We start from the raw sequence: 19100 nt of genomic DNA, 5'->3' as shown, positions 1-19100 counted from the left end.
TTTAAAGCTATTGCAGAACATGAGCTAGAATAGGAGGAGGTAGTGATATTTTTCTATGCATTTTGCTATGTCTCCCTTTTTTAAACTGAAATCCAGATGAAAAAGAAATTGACGGTTTTCTTCTTTCCTTTCAAAGTATTCACAATGTCTCCAAATCCTGATAAAGTCAATGTATTAATTTTTATTACATAAAGCATAATAATGCATATTCTTAATTTTTTTTTAGAAAACTACAATATCAAAAGACCATAATGAATTTATTTAAAAAGCTCTTGAATTGAATTGAAAGAAAGAATGCTATAAGCATTTCCTGGTAGTAAATGCAATTTCTTCTGGTCTCTCAGTATTGATCCTATGTGATTTAATAGATTTTTTTCAAGCAAAAAACAGTCTAATTTGCATGCAAATTATATAATGCTTCCAAATGATACATGTGGAGATCCTCTTCTGTCTGTTTTCCTCTGATTATTGATATCTGTTTAAGGCTTCTTTTTGTTCCCTATGTTAGCAATGTAGTATTTATTGACATTTTGTTGTAGGAAACCACAAAACATCTAGTTAGATTCATTTATTTCCATGGAAATGCACAGGAAAAAAATTCTATGAACAAAGGCATAAGCAGACATTTATCTCATTAAAAAATTCAGAAACATTCTAGTTTTAGACTTGCTTCCTCTGTGACGTCTGTAAGTAACTGGCCAACTGAGTCATCTTATTATTTAAACATCTACAAAAATTACCCCAGACTGTTAAGGTAGCTTCCATTATTCCATGCACTGAAGTAACTGTGTCATTTTAATGAAGCCAGCCTCCCTTTAATTATGATCCTTTCTCATGTACAGCATGTGCGTAGTTACCAGTCTGCCAGGTCTGCATCTCTGCATGTCTATTTTATATGCAGCCTACTACATATTAGTTTTGTGAAATGAAGTGATCAATTTTTTTTTTAAATGTGAATATTCTATGAATATTTTACTTCTAATGCCATTGATAGATATAATGATCTATACATGTTTTCAGCTTAAAAAGGATAAAGCTGCATAAGCAAAATATGTTTGTGTAACTAAACATTTAAGGTACTATACACATACTACAAACTCTCATTTATTACTGTCCTACCATGCTTTGTAGTTTTGTAACACCATTTGCATAACACCACTCTGTGTAACTTACTAGACTTACTGCATTTATCTATCAGTTTTTGTCAAGTATTATAAGAGAGTTTTCTAATTTTTTGGTATGTTAGATAATTGCACAGTAAAGATAGGATAAATTATTATATAGAATAGAAGGACAAAGAGATGAAGCAACTCAGAGCCAGGCACATGAAGCCCTGCCCAGAGCCCAGCCTCCACACTGCAGTGTGCCCTGGCAGGCAGGAGCTCTGCAGGCGGACTTGCTCTTGCGCCACTGCACAGTTGTGGTAGCAGCACATGGCAATATCCTTTTGCTGGTGGAGAGCAGGAACAGTGGCAATGGGAACAGGGCTTACACTCATCTTCAGGAGGGTAAAAGAGAATAAGGGAACTGTGGCTCTTCTGAGAGAATGTTGTAAGTTTACCTGTGATAAAATTAACAGAGAGTAATTATGTTTTGGCAGACCATGAAACCAAGTCCAGTCCGAACTTGTGCTTCCAGTTCTTCTCTAGAGGTGCCCATGTTAGCACAGTTGGAACACACTAATGAAGCAGTGCAGTAGCCTTGCCCTGCTGTTCTCAAATGTGACTGTCTTTTAATTTATCATTAAAATTATTTTATGTGCTAAGACTAGAAGATATATGCTGATTGATAGAATTTATTTAAGGTCTTAATATTTAGCATGGCAATGTGTACTATATAGTTTTTGATACTCTTATTTGAAGAGAATGCAGTTCCTTTTTTCTCAGGTGTTTCCACTGCTAGTGCCAGCTGCAGGAACCCATGATCATGACAGCAATATCCGAAAGCTTCCCAAAGCAGGTCTCTACCTTCATATACTCAGTCATGTTTCTCCCAAAGTAAGAGCTCAGCAGCAGCTGGCCTTACCCCCATTGAGTCTTCAGTTCCAGCTTCCTTCTTACCAAACTCTGATATGGTGTTCTGAGGCAGATTTCCTTACATATCCCCTTAACAAACTGTGATCTTGGTCCTATACCCGTGCTGACCCTGGGCCTTTCTGAAGTCACTTGTGCCCTGTCTTTCTGTAGCAGAGCTGTGCTCAAAGTTTGGTTTGAGCTTTCAAAAAAAGAAAGATGTGCTAGCTGTGTTAACATTGTATTGGCATAGCTCAAGTGTGAGAATATATTTTATATTTGTAAGAAAATTCATTTTAAAAAAGGAATATTTAACAGCTTTGCTTTCTAGGCATAATAACTAGGTCTGTATATAGATTTTAATTACAAAGCTGAAAAATGTAGAAAATCCTTAATGAAGTTGCTTAAATGGAAATGCACTTTGTTTTTCATTGAACCAGAGTTGGAGATAATAAATGTAATGACACTAGACAACACAGAAAGGAAAACTGTAAGTCTAATATGAGTGAAACGTAAAAGAGAACAAAAGTTCATCGAAAACCATTTTGTCTTTGAGTTAGTGAGGAAAAGAACCAGTACTAATTTGTAATTATTCCTTTAGAGTAGAAGAAAGGAATGGCTAGATGCAATTGCCTGAGGAACAGGCATCTAATGCCACTTAGGATGCTGCAGGGTTACTAGGCTGGTCTCATTGCTGCTTCGGAAAGATGTGGGTCTCCTGCATTGAGTTTCACCTCTGCTGTCTTCAAATTTGTGTCAGTGACATTTCCAATATAACCGGACTTCTGTAATTTGCTGCCAAATTTAGCTTGCAGTGTCTTTACAGGTTTTTTAAAGTATCCCTAATAATCTCTAATATCAAAACAGCATAGTAATCTGGAAGAGCAAAACTGTTTGCTAATACGTACAATTCCATTTTAACTAATACTCCTTTACATTGGAACAAATGAGAATTGGGGATAATAAAATGTCACCACAGGGGAAATAGCTGAAGGCTCTTCAGAACAGTTGCATAAAGGGGTTGCCTGTTCAGCCAGGATTAGAATTTCAGTGGGATTTAATACTATCTAAGGAAATCACATGAAAGTACACCTAGGCAGCTGGTTTGTGTTTCCAGGTGATGGACAGAGGCTTGTGGTCTGCAGTAGACCAGCAGCTGTAAGCAAGGAGTCCAGTTACATTTGCAAATACATTTCTTCAATGTTGGCATTTTCTTGGTAGTCTCTGTATGTGTCTGTATGATCTGCTTTAACTTTAGAGAATTGCATGCTCAGTCTAATAATATGCCTCTAGTGAATTTGAACCTCCCAAACCAAATTCTTGTCACCCACTGTTGGTTAAATTGTCAGATCTTGACACTGCTCTTTTTTTTCCTGAGTGGATTTTTACTCTATGTGGCAAAGTACTTGCTTTGAATAAACACTTCTGTGTGCATTAGCCTGCCTGATAGAAAGTCCCAGGCATTGCACGCAGGGTCTGCTATGACCAAATACTTCACAGTGCTTGAACATCTTCTCTCTGTTCTGGGTCAGCTGCCCTGGGACAGGACAGGACAAGTGAAGATACCTGCTATAAAAAAGTTTCTTATTCGTTATGATTACTGAAGACTGGAATATAGAAAAGGTGGTACAGGAGGATATACTGTTTTTCAGCCTTTCACTTACTTCTAGTGTGTAGAATGCCGAAATGAGATCCAGCATTAATTTGTTACTAAAGAAACTTCTGTGGAACTTCAGCCATGTACTAGTTCTAAGGGTACTGTAATTGCCTTCTGGTCTTAAGAGGTAACTCTAGATTTTACCCATCTTCCTGGACTTGATGGGACTTTTAGAGGAGGTGGGAAAAGTGATTAAATTAAGGAAGAACTACACACTATTATTAACTACACTTCTATACTGACAACAAACAAGAAAATACAGTATGTAAAAAGTTTGCTTTAGTTGCAATATGATTTCAATAATGTAGGTGCAGAACTGCCAAAAGTAGTTCTCTCCCTTTAAATGACACTTCAGGTCACTCCTGGCATTTCCTCTGATTCTTCTTCTTAAGACAATTATCCAACTGACAAAAATCACCAGAGGTTATTTTCTCATGGAATCAGACACTGGGAACTTGCTGAAGTCCATTCCTTAGAGTTTTAGTATGGCAAGAATCCTTGCTACTTCTCTTATAGCTGGTGACCATTGCTTTTCTGAAGAAGTCCACTGAATGTTGAGAATCTTTGAAGTTGTGAATTGTAAGTAACATCTTTAATTAGTTCCCTAGTTTATGATTTAAGGAAACAGGAGAATAAGTGTTTGCCCTGATCGCTGTGTGTTGAGAAAAAAAGAGATCAAAAAGAATTCAGTAGTGCAATATCTGCAGGTGGCTACATGGAAAGTCTTCTCATCATGTGTCTGGGAAAATTGGCACTACTGGTCTGGTGTGAAGGACAGGAATATCCACAGAGCTGGTGTGCACAGATGTGTAAAATAAACTTTTCATTCCTGAGCTGTAAAGAACGGGTAATGTAACTGGGACTTTCTGGTCATACCTATAACAAGGGTTGCAACTCATCTACTGCCCAATTGACCTAGAAATTGAGAGAATATTTTCAAGCACGTAATGCAGCAATTGTAGTTTTTGAAGGTAGATTTGTTAAGCTACTAAAAATCCTACAACCACTTCAGACTGAAGATGCTTTTAACCACTTTGCAAGCTAAAAAACAAAAGTTTACCTTTGCATAATCCACAGCATTTGCTGACTTTCTTCTCAGTGTCTTTGATGGAATTTTGCATAATATATGAACACATTTAAGTTATGTCAATGTTATTTAACATATATGTTTATATATTATTCTGCTACAAAATTCTCTCTTAAAGGTTTGAATTTTTGCCTCATTGGTATGTGACTGTCGTCTTTATTTCTTTTTCCTTTCTCTTTTTCCTTCAGAACTACTATGGAGCTGCCAAAATGATTCTTTCTGACAATCCACTTGGCTTGACATGCGGAATGGTGTGTCCAACATCAGATCTCTGTGTTGGTGGCTGCAATTTGTATGCTACTGAGGAAGGACCAATTAATATTGGTGGATTGCAGCAGTTTGCTACTGAGGTAGGTAGGACTTGCAAATGCCTTAAATTCTTTGTATGTACTATTGAGTATTGCCTGTGGTTACCTTTGTTAATGATTTAAAAAAAAATTACTAATAAAATTAAAGCATAGAAAGCTAGAATAATTATAATTTTTCTTACAGCACACTCAAATGCATAGAAATACTTTCATAATGCAGTACATGATAGGAACATAAGGAATATTATTTGTGAACAAGATAGTTCTTTAGACATACTGGTAGTTGAGACAATTTCTTTCATAATGAAAGATTTATTTCAGGTGAAATTGTGGATGTTGCTCAAGTAGGCTACATGGGGAAAGATCAAGTGCAGCTGAATCTGTAAGTGCATATTAAGGAGATGTAGAACTGTTCTGGGCATAGGGTAGATTCTATAGCAGAATTAATGGCTTTGAGACAAAGGAGAAACTTCAGATGATTTTTTATTTTTATTGTCCTGTTTTTCCAAACCTAAGTTCGTACATAGTTTGAGGTTGACCTAAAATACATGTCCATGTGTATCTATTTACATAGGTACAGATTCACAGTGAATATATGTAAATTTACTAGTTCATAAAGGTAGGTGCATGTTTTGGCTACTGAAGCAAAGATTGTTACTTGTTGCTTCATGTTAGAAATTCTTTTCATGGGTTTTTGTTGAGCTTCTTGTGCATTGCTTGTGATTATGTAGTTTTAATGCTCCAATTTCTGTCGGAGGAAAGAGGCAACTACTCATTTGTTAACTTCTTTTGAGGGCATGGAGACTTTCCACCTCACTCAAGGTCTTAGATGGTACCTCATCTGATCTATCTGAAGTAACATTTTGTAAGAATTATCATTTTGGCCTCTGTAAAAGGCCAAAGTGTAAAAGTGTAAAAGTTTTACATAAAGTTTTTACATAAAAAGTGCAAAACTCCTCTGTAAAAGTGAGGAATTATGGCTCTATTAAAACCAACATATTCATGTGTTAAGATTGTGCATTTCTATACAGTTCTTAACTAATGTATGTGTCTCTGTTCTGTATCCTGAGCCATTTGGCTGATCTTATTTACAAACATACAATGAAGTTCCAGTCCACTTTGCAACGCCTGGAAAAAAACCCAACTTTGTAGAACAGACCAAAATAGAAATGCAGATCAATCTGGAAGTAACAGATCATATCTATAAGACCAGTGTTTTCCTCTAGTGTCAAGCATAGACTTCACACCCTCTTCTCAATAGCTATAGGTCATGATTTGATGAAAAAATATTACTACCTGCTGCTGCTGTTCTCTTTTTATGTGTTTGTATCCCTCCTTTCTTCTCTCCAGGAGACTTGTAAATCTTCTGGAGCACCTGATAAACTTTTCTGCTAGCTGTTGCTGAATCTTCTTTCCTCTCCTCTCTGTCATTTAAATATTTATCCACTTCATTTTTCTTGAGATTTAACACACAAGTGTAAGAATCCAAAGTTCTCATTTACAGGATGAGATTAGAGACACTGAACTGTGTTAGTTTTATGTTTATGTTCAATAGTTGGGCTTTATTAGTCAAGAAACACTTTCATTAGCTTTTCTTCTAATGGCCTTTATTCTATATATATAAAAAGCTAGTTGTTGCAAAGCAGAAGACTTCTTTCCTTAAACCCCCTACAAAACTAGAGATAGAAACTAAAACCAACCGACCAAACAAAAAAGATTAGACAGTTGGCAAGTAGATCATAAAGCCAATGGTGAAATATTACTGTTTAGGAACCAAATGCAAGTAATATCTGTTATAATTTGATTTGTGTCTTCTTTTAGCCCTTATTCTATGATTAATAGAGAGGAATTATGACTTGATAGATAATACTAAATATCTGCCATTTTTCTTCAAAAATCTTTAGAAATCTATTAAAAAAAAACCCAGTGCTAGCATAATGATTGATATGAAAACTGCAGAGGATGAATGGTTTTCAATGTTTCAAGTTTGTTTAAAATTATGTTTGTTCAGGAGCTTTAACAGATAAAATTGTTATATAGTTCTATATGGCAGTCCAACAAAAAGAACATGTCAAAAAATTTTATTATCTTTAGTATTTTCATAGTATCTATGTTTCTGTACATCTGATATATAAAAAAATGTAAAAAAAAAAAATTGTTTATTACCTCTAGGTTTACTGCTGTTTAACAAAGAATTTGTATGTATTGCAACATTCTTAATTAGTAATAATAGGCAGTCACTTTTGCAATTAGTAATTTTTTACTCTTCAGTTAAATTTTACTGTGAAAGTAGGTATAGTTGAAAATATTTAATGGTATGAATGCTTCCAAGTAACAATCATTATAAAAATATAGATTATGATATTGAAGAAGATAGTGAGGTACTACTGTTCATACAAGAATTGGCCCAGATAGTGTGTTCACAGCTCTACCTGTAGAAGTAACTTAGCAAATTGTGTAATTTAGGCATGCAACATGTGTTAGTCTTAATGAGAGCTGCATGGTGATTCTCATGCATGGTGTAATATTTGTCCCACAGGGGCTTATTTACTGAAAACTCCATTGTGCATGAAGCCAGTTTTAGGCTTTTTTTTTCCCTTGGAATTAGTCTGAGGATCATACACTTGATGCATTATGAGAGTGAGCAATAATAAAAGGGCACAACTGCTAGCTGAGATAATAGATAAAATTGCAATAAAGCAGGAATGTGGATTTAAAATGGAAAATATATGGGTATGACATGTGCCCGTTTGTGTTTCTGAACAATGACTGATCATCTGTTCATACTGCAGATAAAGCTCTCTAATTGTAAAATATTTGTCTTGCATATGGTAGAACAGTAAAAAAAAAATGGCACCTTATGTCGCCTGCGTTTTCCTTCTGCCCTTTCATAGTTTTGTTACTATGTTTGGCTCATTCTCAAAGTAAATTGTAATCCAGCCTGAGAAAATGTGAATTTTGACAATTAAATGTTTAAGTAGAAAATGTCCATTTGTATTTGTGATGTAGAATGTGTATACTGGGATGCAGTTACCATGGTAACTGTTGCATCTAGAGAATAACATGGAGTAAATCTCACTATTACAAATGACGAGTGTCAAGCTCAGGTTACACCTGCTACTTGCACAGGTCAAAATTATATTAATGCCTTTATCTGTCTCCTTTGCCCAAGTACTTCAGAATTGGGAAACATCCGTTTCTTAAACACAAGTTCAGTGAAAATATACTGAGATTGCAGTGACAATACATATAAGCATGAGGTATATGGCTGTCAGTCCCAAAATGAACTAAAATCACTGGTTACTCAAGTACAAGTTTTCAAGCTTGTAGTGAAAAGGAAGTGAGGTCTATTAACTTATCTGCTGTCATATTAGTAAGGAAACCTCAAATGATAAATGTTTTTGGATAGACTTTATTGAATCTAAAGGTTCTCTTCTGTTTCTGTTTAATCATTCTGAATGGTGCAGCACAAGCTGAATAGAAAATGTATTATTTTAATCTCTGCATACTAGATATAAACACTAGATCATTTAGTACTGTGGCTCTTGTGCCAGTTACAGTTGTGGTGATTTGTTCCTCTTTGGAGATACATTCTGACTGCTGCTGCAGCAGAAAGAAATTGGAAAAGGAAATTTGATACGTGTTTTTCTGAAAAGAGGGATTATATGAGCTTACCTTCTGCTCACCTAGGGACAGCTCAGCAGAGTACCTGGGCTGGAAGGAGTGTTCTGGAGGGAACCTGAGTGCTGAACCTCCCTTCTCCCCCAGCCCACCACAGTCAAGGGAGAAATGTTTTACCTGAGGGCTTGCCAAGGAGTGGCACACTGTGCCCTTGGGCTTAGGTTCCTCTTTGAGTTGCAAATTGATAGCTCTGATCAGTCTGTAGTGCAGCTGTGAGAAGGTGGTTCTCATGGGGCTGCCATTCCTACAGTAGGATGGCCTTGAGATACCGGGCTGGGCATGGATACACGAGCTGCATCTGCAAGAGAAGGGTTGTTCTGGAGAGCTAAGACATCAGGACAAACAGAAAAAGCCCTTATTTGTGAGTATTAATTTTAATACATCTTTAGGTAATTGCATATTTTAAGTAATCATGAAATCCACAATAATAATAATAAATAAAATTTCGGGCTTGGCTGAAGGGGATGGTGTTGTTTCTACAATACAGATTTGTTTTCTACAATAGTTCAGGGGATGAATCTGAGGACTTCTGATTTCTCTGGCCAATGCTGAAAGATTTCCTGATATTTTGGCAAGTTATATAAACTTCCCCAAAGCTTTTTTACAGATAGTAAGCATTTTTTTTTGTTTGTTTTTTAAGGCATTTGCATGAATGTTGCTGAGTCCATTTAGTGGTAGGATTCATGAAATGTTGAGATTTGGACTCTGCATTGTTCTAGATCCATGGGATATCTTAGGACTAGAATAATGGGGGTTTAAAAAGTCTTTAATAAGATGTTTTGGGGCCTAGTTTTGTAAGCACTCACCTATTTCCATAAAAATTTGAAGTATTGCAACTTTAGCTCTTAAATTGTGGAGGGAAGATCAAGAAGGTTTCATAACTAGTACATGTCTGTGGAAAAAACGCTTCATGTAACATCCTATGCTATCCACTGCAATTAAATTGAATTAATTGGGTGATCACGTAATTTGACAGCTTCAAGAAGGTTACTGTACATGCAATTTGCTTTATTTTGCATTAAAATATGTGCAGAATATGGTATTTGTCTTTAAATATTCAGCTGTCCCATATTAATGTAAACCAGCCTACAGAGAAATATCCATGGAAACCAGTGGGAAAGTGTGAAACTAGTAAAACCAGTTTCTAAATGTTCCTGATTTCATTGCCTGTATTTTGCTGTCTGTGCACTAGTAAAATGTGATAACAATTCAGTGTATACTGATACATTTCACACTAAAATTAATCCCAGCTAGATTCTAATGTCTATATCAGTAACTGGTATCTCGATGCCTTAGTGAACGAAGCCTTTCCCTATCTGCATTCTCAAAAGCAGCTAAAATGACTTGGTAAAACTTTGCAGGAAATTGAAACTGGAATCAGTTGCTCAGCAATTGGAACCACTGTAGTTTGTTCAAGTTGGACATTTTGTGGAACCTGAATGCGAACTCATGTTTTGCATTATTTTTGTATATTTTGGAATTATGCTCTTTATATGCAGTTTTGGAACATGACCCCTTTGCAGTGAAAGCATGCTTTATTTACAATAGAGACTACAAAAAACTGTTGAATTTCATACTGTAGAGAGCACCGAGCAAGTGCACTCACACCTTTACACAGAATGAAGTGATGCAAATAGGAGAACTATGATATATTACAAACGTGTGAATCATGAGGGGATTTTTTTTCAGTTGTTGGAACTTAGCAGAATAGATTGCCTGTTTTGGTTTGGTCAAATTGGATCTCACTTGTGGACTAAGTCTCCATGTTTTATAAGCTGGGATATCCTGTTGGAGGACTCTAATGGACGTAAGACATAAGAAGTGGATAGAATTAATGTGGGTTTAATTTGAATAGGCCCTAGACAGTGAAGTAATGATAATTGTGTCGTATTTGACAAAAAGTTTAAGAATAAATGCCTAAAGTTATTCGCATCTGTTATCAATCTATCTAATCTCCTTTGACTGTGTATGAGAGCCAGAAGGAAAGGTAGATATGAGGATGATGACTGAGGCTTTTCACTGAGAGACTCTGCTTCAAAATTCATCACTTGGTCTCATTTTCCTGAATAGGTCTTGGTTAAATAGCCCTGCAAAACAAAAGAAAAACTCCATCCGAACACCAAACAAGAAAGAAATAATGTTTTTGAAAGAAAAGTGGAAAGAAGGGTAATAGTATTCAATTTTACCTGCATCCTGAACATAGTCTGAAGAGATTAGAAGCAGAAAGGATAGTTGAATGTAATGTGCCACAGAACACTTGCTTGCCAGTTACTCATCTCTAGCCACCAAAGGATTTATACAGAGGAATTCAGTGATATTTAATTAAGTGACTTACAGTATAGGGAAACTTCAGCATGAGGTGAGTAAAAATCTTTTGAAATGCATTAAAGCAGTTTGCTATTTTCACACAGTTACCCTGCCAGCCTTAATATGCAAAACTGCCACTGAATTCCAGATGGCAAGATACTGCCACACAAGCTGACTGTGCTGCATAAAGACAGTTTTACCCTGTTTGCAAATAGGCAGAATTAAAGTTGACCATTCAGCCTGAAATCCTAGGATTTTCTGCATGAGTGCTTGGTTTCTGAAGCTTAACACTGCACTACAGTAGTGTGGAACTTCGGTGTAACATTTATTTGATGGGTATGACTATTCAATAATACATATAAAAATAGTTATGTTAACAATAAAGTAAATTTGGTAGTAAATTTGTTAAGCATATGCATATTCAGGGTGTTCAATATGCACATTAAATATGCAAGTTATATAATTTTTGTTACTGAATAGCCTTCTTAAACAACTATATGAGACTAATGAAAATTTTCTATAATTCAAGCAATTTCTTATTAATATAACAAAGCAGACATTTTAGAAATATCATTGCATTTGGGTTATCATAATCTAGTTTCACAGTGCAATATGAGCTTTTCAGCCTGTGAAATCCATTAATAACCACATTAAACTTTCCCATATTGTATGAATTGTCAGGTTTAAATGATTCTGTCTTTAAAACAATTATCTGTCTCTTGCTTCATGCAGTTTGTTAAACCGCTGTGTCAATTTACAAAGACTGGGGGAGTTTGACACAGAAATTTTAGAGAGGGAAGGAACTAATCATTGGTTTACCTAGCATGAGTGCTCAAGTGCATATGAAGAAAATGAACATTGATTCAATATATAAATGAAAAATTCTAATCATGAGTGGAATTGCCCAAGTTTAATGTGAAAACCCTTTGCTTCTTGAGTTCTAAGGAAAGTAAAATCTGTTGGTAAGCTTCTAAATAGTTTAAATATGATATTTATTAAGAAAAATGTCAGCGTATGTATTTTAGAGTACTAGTTAGTACTTAGGGAACACAGGTCTGCAGTGAAATAGGTGGGGAACAGTGTGGTCTCCTGGTAGTTCTTGAGATGCTACACTGAGAGTGTTTGTGATAAGACTGAGAATCCCCATGCAATGCACTCTGGAATTCTTTTGTCTGCTACAGTTATATACTGCTTGGGTTAAACATTTTTCTCCTAATGCCTAAAGTAAAAAGATGTACCTGTGTTCTTCCATGCTTCTAATGTTTAATAGCCTCTAAGGCTGTAAGTCTATTATTTTCCCTTTTGTAGATCATACAAGATAGAGACTCAATTAATTTCCCTACAATTTATGTAATTGCAGAGGAGAATGAAATCTAGTTTGGGCAATGCAGAATATTTTCTGCCTTCGCCTCTTATCTGTATATCTGAGTATAGAACTGATTTAATGCAAATCTAGGAACTTGTGTGACATTACAACCAGGTTAGCGGCCCACCGGGTTCTGTAGAAATGCACAACAGTGAGCAGAGATAGTTCCTAAATATTTTTAATAGTCAGGACAGGTTGGAGCAGACCATCACCATTATGGAGGTGAATGAATAATTGGGGCATAGGGAGAAGAGTCTAACTTTCAGGTGTGTCTATGGTTTTTGGAAACCCATTTAAAGAGTAGACAATAAATTAATAAGATAGGTAAGAAACTGAAATAAAGTCCTATAAAAATTATCTAAGAGAAAGCATCTAAAACATGGATTACCAATGAAAATATAGCACTGAAGACTAAGTGTTGTTCCTAAAAAACATTTCAAACCCATCTAAAGTTTGTCATATACCATCTCTAAAATTCAAGCTATAAGTGATTTTTCCAGGATCATTCAGGTTGTCTCTTGAGGAAGCAAAGACCCTTTACAGGCACGATAATCCTTTGCAGTACTTGCAGAGGTATTTTTCTACTAGTTAGAATAATTTGTTTGCAGGGAAATTTTTTGGCATTGCAGAGATTCTCTGCCATCTGGCTGACTTAGCATTCTTATTCTGTTACTGGTAGTCTGGATCTGTCTTCTCTGTAAAAGTTACAGTAGTGAAAAATCTGACTTCAGAGATTTTTAAAACAAAAAGGCCCATAGAAGGACCAAACCTTGCTAATACAACATCCCTCACAAATGCACAGATCATGTCATTTGGAAACCTCCAAAATGTTGTGAGCTTACTATAATATATCAGCTATGTGACAGCACTAGCAGAAACTTCCATCATGTCAGTCATAATAAAATTTAAGGAGGGAATGTAAAGTGTTTAATATGTTGATTGTATTGCTTTTCAGGTTTTCAAAGCCATGAATATTCCTCAGATCAGAAACCCTTCCTTACCTTCTCTAGAAGATATGCCTGAAGCATATCAGGTGAAGATAGCTCTTCTTGGTGCAGGACCTGCAAGTTTAAGTTGTGCTTCCTTTTTGGCTCGACTGGGCTATTCAAACATCACCATATTTGAAAAGCAGGAGTACCTTGGGGGCTTAAGGTAATGAAACAATGACAACAAAGCACTGTTTCCAATTATTGTAGAAAGCATAGTGAAAACTGTTGTACATACATAGTTTATATGTGATAGCTTGACTTTTAGCAAGGAAGAGAATAGAAGACTTCAAATCTCTAAAAGTCACTTTTTATTTGAATAATTGATCATTCATGTTAAAAGAGGAACAGTTCCAGGCAAGTTTAACTGAATATCTGGTGGCTGTCTCCTATATTCTCTTTGTATGACCTGTTAAATTCTGGGGTGCAATTGTTATTATCAAATTAACATATTAGAAAATTGTCAGAAAGCATTTCCCTTATCCAGAACTTCTAAAACAAGATGAAATACCTGTAGCCCTAGTGAAAGAAAGTTTAAAATTCTTTAGACAGATAGTAATTTGAGGGAGAGTTTTAGGTTTAGCATGCTTTGCTGGACTACCTTGTGCAAATAAAGGTGACAGTGGCAATCAGCCATCAGTGGATGCAGCTTTAGCAGACCATGGCATATGGGTGAAATAAACCCTCTGCAATTCAACTTTCAAAAAATTACAACTACAAAAAGGAAGGTGCGTTTGCAGCTTTCCTGTATGGTAAACCTTTGGCTAGTATTTGCAAGTACACTAGAAAATTAATTTTTGCCATTGCAGTACTGGCTGTGGTCAAATCTAGTAGCTTTGTTGGAATCCCTGTTTATGAGATAATTCAGACACTGACTTGTGGATTCCAAGCCATTCAGAATCAAAATTAAATTCTACAATGTAAGATGTGTAAGAGTACCAAATGCCCTCACACAATGTGTTTAAAAAAATAAAAATTGTAATGAAACAGAGAGACAAAGAAGGGTGATGCACTTACATTTCTTAATGCAGCATCACTGGGATCAATAGAGTTGACACGGTTAATGAAATTGATCCATAATGCCATAATGTCAAATACTTATTCAGTGCTCTGCAAGAAGAGAATCTGTTTTGGAAAAGTTGAACTGATTACTTGCATTTTTCCCAGTGAGGTTCAGAATTATTCTACCTAATTACCAAGGTGTTAATCCGTAGGCATTTAACTGTGAAGCTCTTTTACTTGAACTAGTTACCATAGGGGATTGCAAATTTAGTATGTGAAATACCTATTTACCTGTTCAATAGCACGTGTTATCATAAATAGCAGATGAAAATCAGTCTGTTGCTGTAAAATAGTCAGAATTAATAAGAGGTTTTGAACAAAAAGGCTCTTTTTGGTAACAGGTTGGACTTGGCAATACAGTGCAGGACTTCCTGCAGATGCTTCAGGGACAATGTGCTGTGGTACAATGCTACAGTTGCTTAGTACATGCTTGTGTATTTGAAGCAGTGTGATCTTAAGTTCTTCATGGTTTAACTTGAATTTAAAATAATGTTTTGCCTGTTGTTTCCCCTAATGCCAAAAGCCTTACACATAGTTTTGCCTGTTGTGTTAGTATCCTTAATGGTCAAGGAGTGTATTTTAAAATGTATTTCTTTATTTTGAGTCTTTACATGTATCAATCTAGGTCAAATTTTACTTCCATTCACTGTAGAAATGCTCATGTGTGGTTTAAGGACATCAATTCCTTTTATCCTTATTTTAATCTTGAAACAGTAGGGGGGCTGGCCTGTGGCAGAAGTCATCCATTATTGCATTTCTAAGTCTTTGCAGCATATCTTTTAACAAATTTAGGTTATTGATGGGTGTATTTTAAAGGCTTCATAAACTATTGCAAATTACTAAGAAGACGAAATCAATTTTTGTATTTGGAATGAGCTGTTTATTATGGCAGTGTTTTTGTCTTCTTAAAGTTTTTTCCAATTGTTTTTAATTAGGATGTTTCTTGCATCATAGCTAATTTTCATAATATTTTGACGCTAGAAAGGTGTCGAATGATTGCAATTCCTGTGGTGGGATATTTAAATGTAACATAAATCTGTGCTTCTCTGAATATGTTTGGATTTTTCATATTTATGGGCAGGTTTTCCTGCCCATAAATATGAAAATTTCACCACTTGTGTAAAATTTATGCTTTATAGTAGAGTAGGCACGAGCACACCGTGCTCTTGCTTAGAGACCATGAACAGGCTTTGCTCTTTGGCTCCTATCCATGCCACTGCTTTACAATGTACCAAAATACTCACTACGCCAAAGAGTTGTCCCTTGAGCAGGAGTAATTTGAGGTCACTAAGAAACACCAAGCACCTGTCCAAGCACCTCTGACTTGGGTCAAATTTGAGGTCGATGTGAATTTGTGGGACACTTTGCATCCACTGTGTTCCTCCTCCATCTCTGCCCCTTCTCCTCTTCCCCCCTGTCTCTCCATTGCAGAGTCAGAGACTATTTGCTGCTGCTGAAAGAAATTGCATCAGAATTATTGATGTATAGTTGACTTCCATAAAAAGCCTATTTTCATAGTTAATGAGCATACATGTGGGTATACCTCACAGCATAAAACTAAGTGTTTAATAAGAGCAAAAAAAAAAAGTGTTTTACGATTCTGACAGCGATGTAACACAGCCAGTTGTGTTCTGGGAGCATGTTGTGGAAACGTCAGGGCTCCAACAAATACATAGGTGGCCTGGAAAATAGAACTCTCCTTTTTTTTTTGATTAGATTTCTTTATTGAATCTCTGTTGCAGAATCATATTGATACATTAGTTTCTGCCTCAGACACCTTTATTTAGCATGACTTGTGAAAGTTGTATTGACACATTCATTATATCTGATATTTACAACACTTCTCATTGCATACTGGTCAAGAAAGGTGTAAAAAGGGCAGTATTAGAAGTAAGGAAGAACACCAGTTTCTTATCAATATAATTAAACTTGATGCAACTTAAAAGAAATAAAACTCTTCTGGCCTGTCCAAGTTAGATGCTGAAGATGGTATGGTCACTATCAATATGTAAAATAAGCTGCAATGAATCTCTTGTGCCTCTGCTTTGTTATGGATATTACAGATTCATTAATTTGAAAACAGATTAGACCGTTTGAAGCTTAGAAGTGTCTGGGGAGAAGCCTTTACTTTTCTGCATATTTAGTTTTTCATCTTTATTGAACAAAAGTATCTAAAATTTAACTTCACTGTAATTATCTGCAACATGTTTTGCAGTAGGACTTTCAAACTGGCATATATACATTTCATTTCACTGGAGATAAGTGTATATATATATATTAGATTTGTATCAGTAGATACAAACTGAGATTCTATACTGGCACTGCAGTTTTCCCCTTCTGTTATTCTGGGAACTTGAAGATGTCATTCCTAATCTTCCCCAGGAGGAAAAAATGTTAATAAACATTAAGTCGAAAAACAGTAATGAAGTCAACACCTGATAAAGTATTTGTCCATCCTGAAAAATAATTAAAAATTTATGAAGTAGAAATGGAGGCACAGTTTTAAATACTCTAGCTCAAAATAGCATATGTACCACTTTTAAAAAATTGTATGGGAAATTTGATACTCATATTGGATATCTTAATGAAAGATTGCTATGTAACTTTGCTTTCAGTAGCCACGAGGTCTTTTTTTAAATGGGTATCCTAAGCTTAGTGTTACGTATTCTGGTGAACAAAAGGAATGGAGCTAAAGTCCTTTAGAACTCAAACATAACATATATTGATTAGTCACCTACAAGAGTGGGCAGTGTTGGCCTCAAGGTATACTGCTTTTCTGGCTTATATTTTTAGCATTGGATGAATAATGCTTTTTTGTCACTCTAACAATTAAAAGTCAAGAGTCACATTTCAGCACATTTCCATTCACATATGTCAAAATTAACTAAGGTATAATATAAGTATTTTAGCAAATAATAATAACAAAATTTAAAATAATATTTTCCTAACAGTTACAGGCATTTTTATTTGTTTTAGTATGTCTGAAATCCCCCAGTTCCGTTTGCCATATGATGTAGTGAATTTTGAAGCTGAGCTTATGAAGGATCTTGGAGTGAAGGTAATGAAAAATATATCCTGCCTATGTATAGCTCAAAGAAAAAAAAAAGAACAAGAACTCTGCCAAAGATTAACAGCAAAATGTCATGCACATTAGTAAAGAACGATTAAAAGCTATGCTAGACAGAGGCAGGAAGATGCTTCCTCTTGCTCAGGGCATTTGTCTGTCTCCTGTCTGAATGCCACTAGTTTGGAAAAGGGCAATCGATAGTTCTCATCTGGAATGCCTGCATGTGATTAATTGTCTGTAAGAAACAAATTCCTAAATTGCTTTAGGGGTTCAATGTAGCTATTGGAATGATTTGACTTTTTTTAATCAAGTTTTTTTCATGCAAGTTTGGCACTACTTAAACCATTCATATTTGATACTTCTTTTGTTCCTTCTCCCTGCGTTTTTTTCCTTAATGGTTTATCATACAGTCTTGCATCCAAGTTAATTTTATAATAAAATGCATCAAATTAAAGTGTTAACATGATCATCTGTTATAAACAATAGCAGTCTATTCAACTTCTTGGAAAGCAATAGTTATGCATTATTCTGTTAAATAAATGTGTGTTGTTTATAGATAATGGGAACAGCGATTTGTTGTAATTTAGGACTTGAGCTGAAGATTTAGATAGTATTTACAATTGTGGCACATTTTAATAGAAGTTACAAACTTAGAATGTACCACTGGATCAAATTTTTGAGTACCAGGAGGGATATTTTATGTTTAACACACTAAAGCCTTCCATGAAACAAGAAATTCTTGCATTGAATTCTTTCATGTTGATTCTTTTTGTACAAGAAGTAGACTGTTGTCACAAGACCTGAGTGAGAACATTATCCTGCCTGGGTTTTATAAAAATGCTAGTAAGATGCAAGATAAGGTTTAAAGTGCTTCAGTTCTGTTTTTTTACTTTAAAGTTCTCTTTGCAACTCTTGAAAAGACTGACAGAATGGAGGTTTAGTTAGGGATGGTGTTAAACAGAGCACTGAGACACCTTTAGACAAAATTGCTGGGCATAGACTGCTGGGAATCCTTTGTAGCCTCAGCTCCCAGGGCTCTCTGTTATGACAAAGTCTCTAGAACGGAGATGGAGATATGGTGATAGAGCCACCATGTCATCCACACCTGTAAGTCCTCTGTGGTTTTGGAGTGCAGCAGAGAATCTCAATGTAAATTTGTTTCAAAACTCTGCCATTGGTTTGCAATTGACCCTTTGGCAAGCTGGTTAAATAAGTACCTTAGCTTTGAACCTCTTTAAGATGGAAATATTTTCTGGTGTTTACTTAAAGCATTTAAAATCTGTGGTGAAAGGTGCTGTGTTGTGTAAATGCTCAGTAGTGCTGTTTATTCAAGTAATTCCACTGAAATTAGTAAGAATTAATCAGCTAGATAACAATTACTGAGGTAGGCCCTAGAAGTATTATGAATCCTCACATACAATATTATTGCTATTTAAATTCCTTCATTATGTTTTCATAATCTTGGTTTTCATCACATATGTACACAACAGGATAAAAAAATGTAACGACAATTTATGGAGTGTCTTTTGTTGCAAGTGAGGATGGAGTCTGTATTGTTTTAAGGATT

The 19100-nt window shown here is 35.5% G+C and overlaps 1 protein-coding gene across 17 annotated transcripts in view; it reads left to right on the top strand.

Annotated features, from left to right (window-relative positions):
- The window catches only part of DPYD (dihydropyrimidine dehydrogenase), a 438624-nt gene that overhangs the window by 160331 nt on the left and 259193 nt on the right, over positions 1-19100 (top strand). For 15 of the 17 annotated variants that reach the window (XR_005981107.2, XR_004368573.3, XR_012057143.1 and 12 more), the window contains 3 exons: positions 4945-5106; positions 13374-13570; positions 17443-17524. Coding sequence is in view for 13 of the 17 variants with exons in the window: in XM_072932831.1 (XP_072788932.1) it covers positions 4945-5106; positions 13374-13570; positions 17443-17524 (441 nt within the window). In the remaining 4 variants the exon portion in view is untranslated. The remainder of the gene's footprint in view (positions 1-4944; positions 5107-13373; positions 13571-17442; positions 17525-19100) is intronic. The other 2 variants (XR_012057144.1, XM_030279236.4) reach the window with 2 other exon arrangements.

This window comes from Taeniopygia guttata, chromosome 8 (assembly GCF_048771995.1).
Source record: "Taeniopygia guttata chromosome 8, bTaeGut7.mat, whole genome shotgun sequence".
In the NCBI taxonomy this organism is placed as follows: domain Eukaryota; kingdom Metazoa; phylum Chordata; class Aves; order Passeriformes; family Estrildidae; genus Taeniopygia; species Taeniopygia guttata.
Note: the sequence above shows the minus strand (reverse complement) of the source record. Positions and strands in the feature narration are given on the sequence as shown.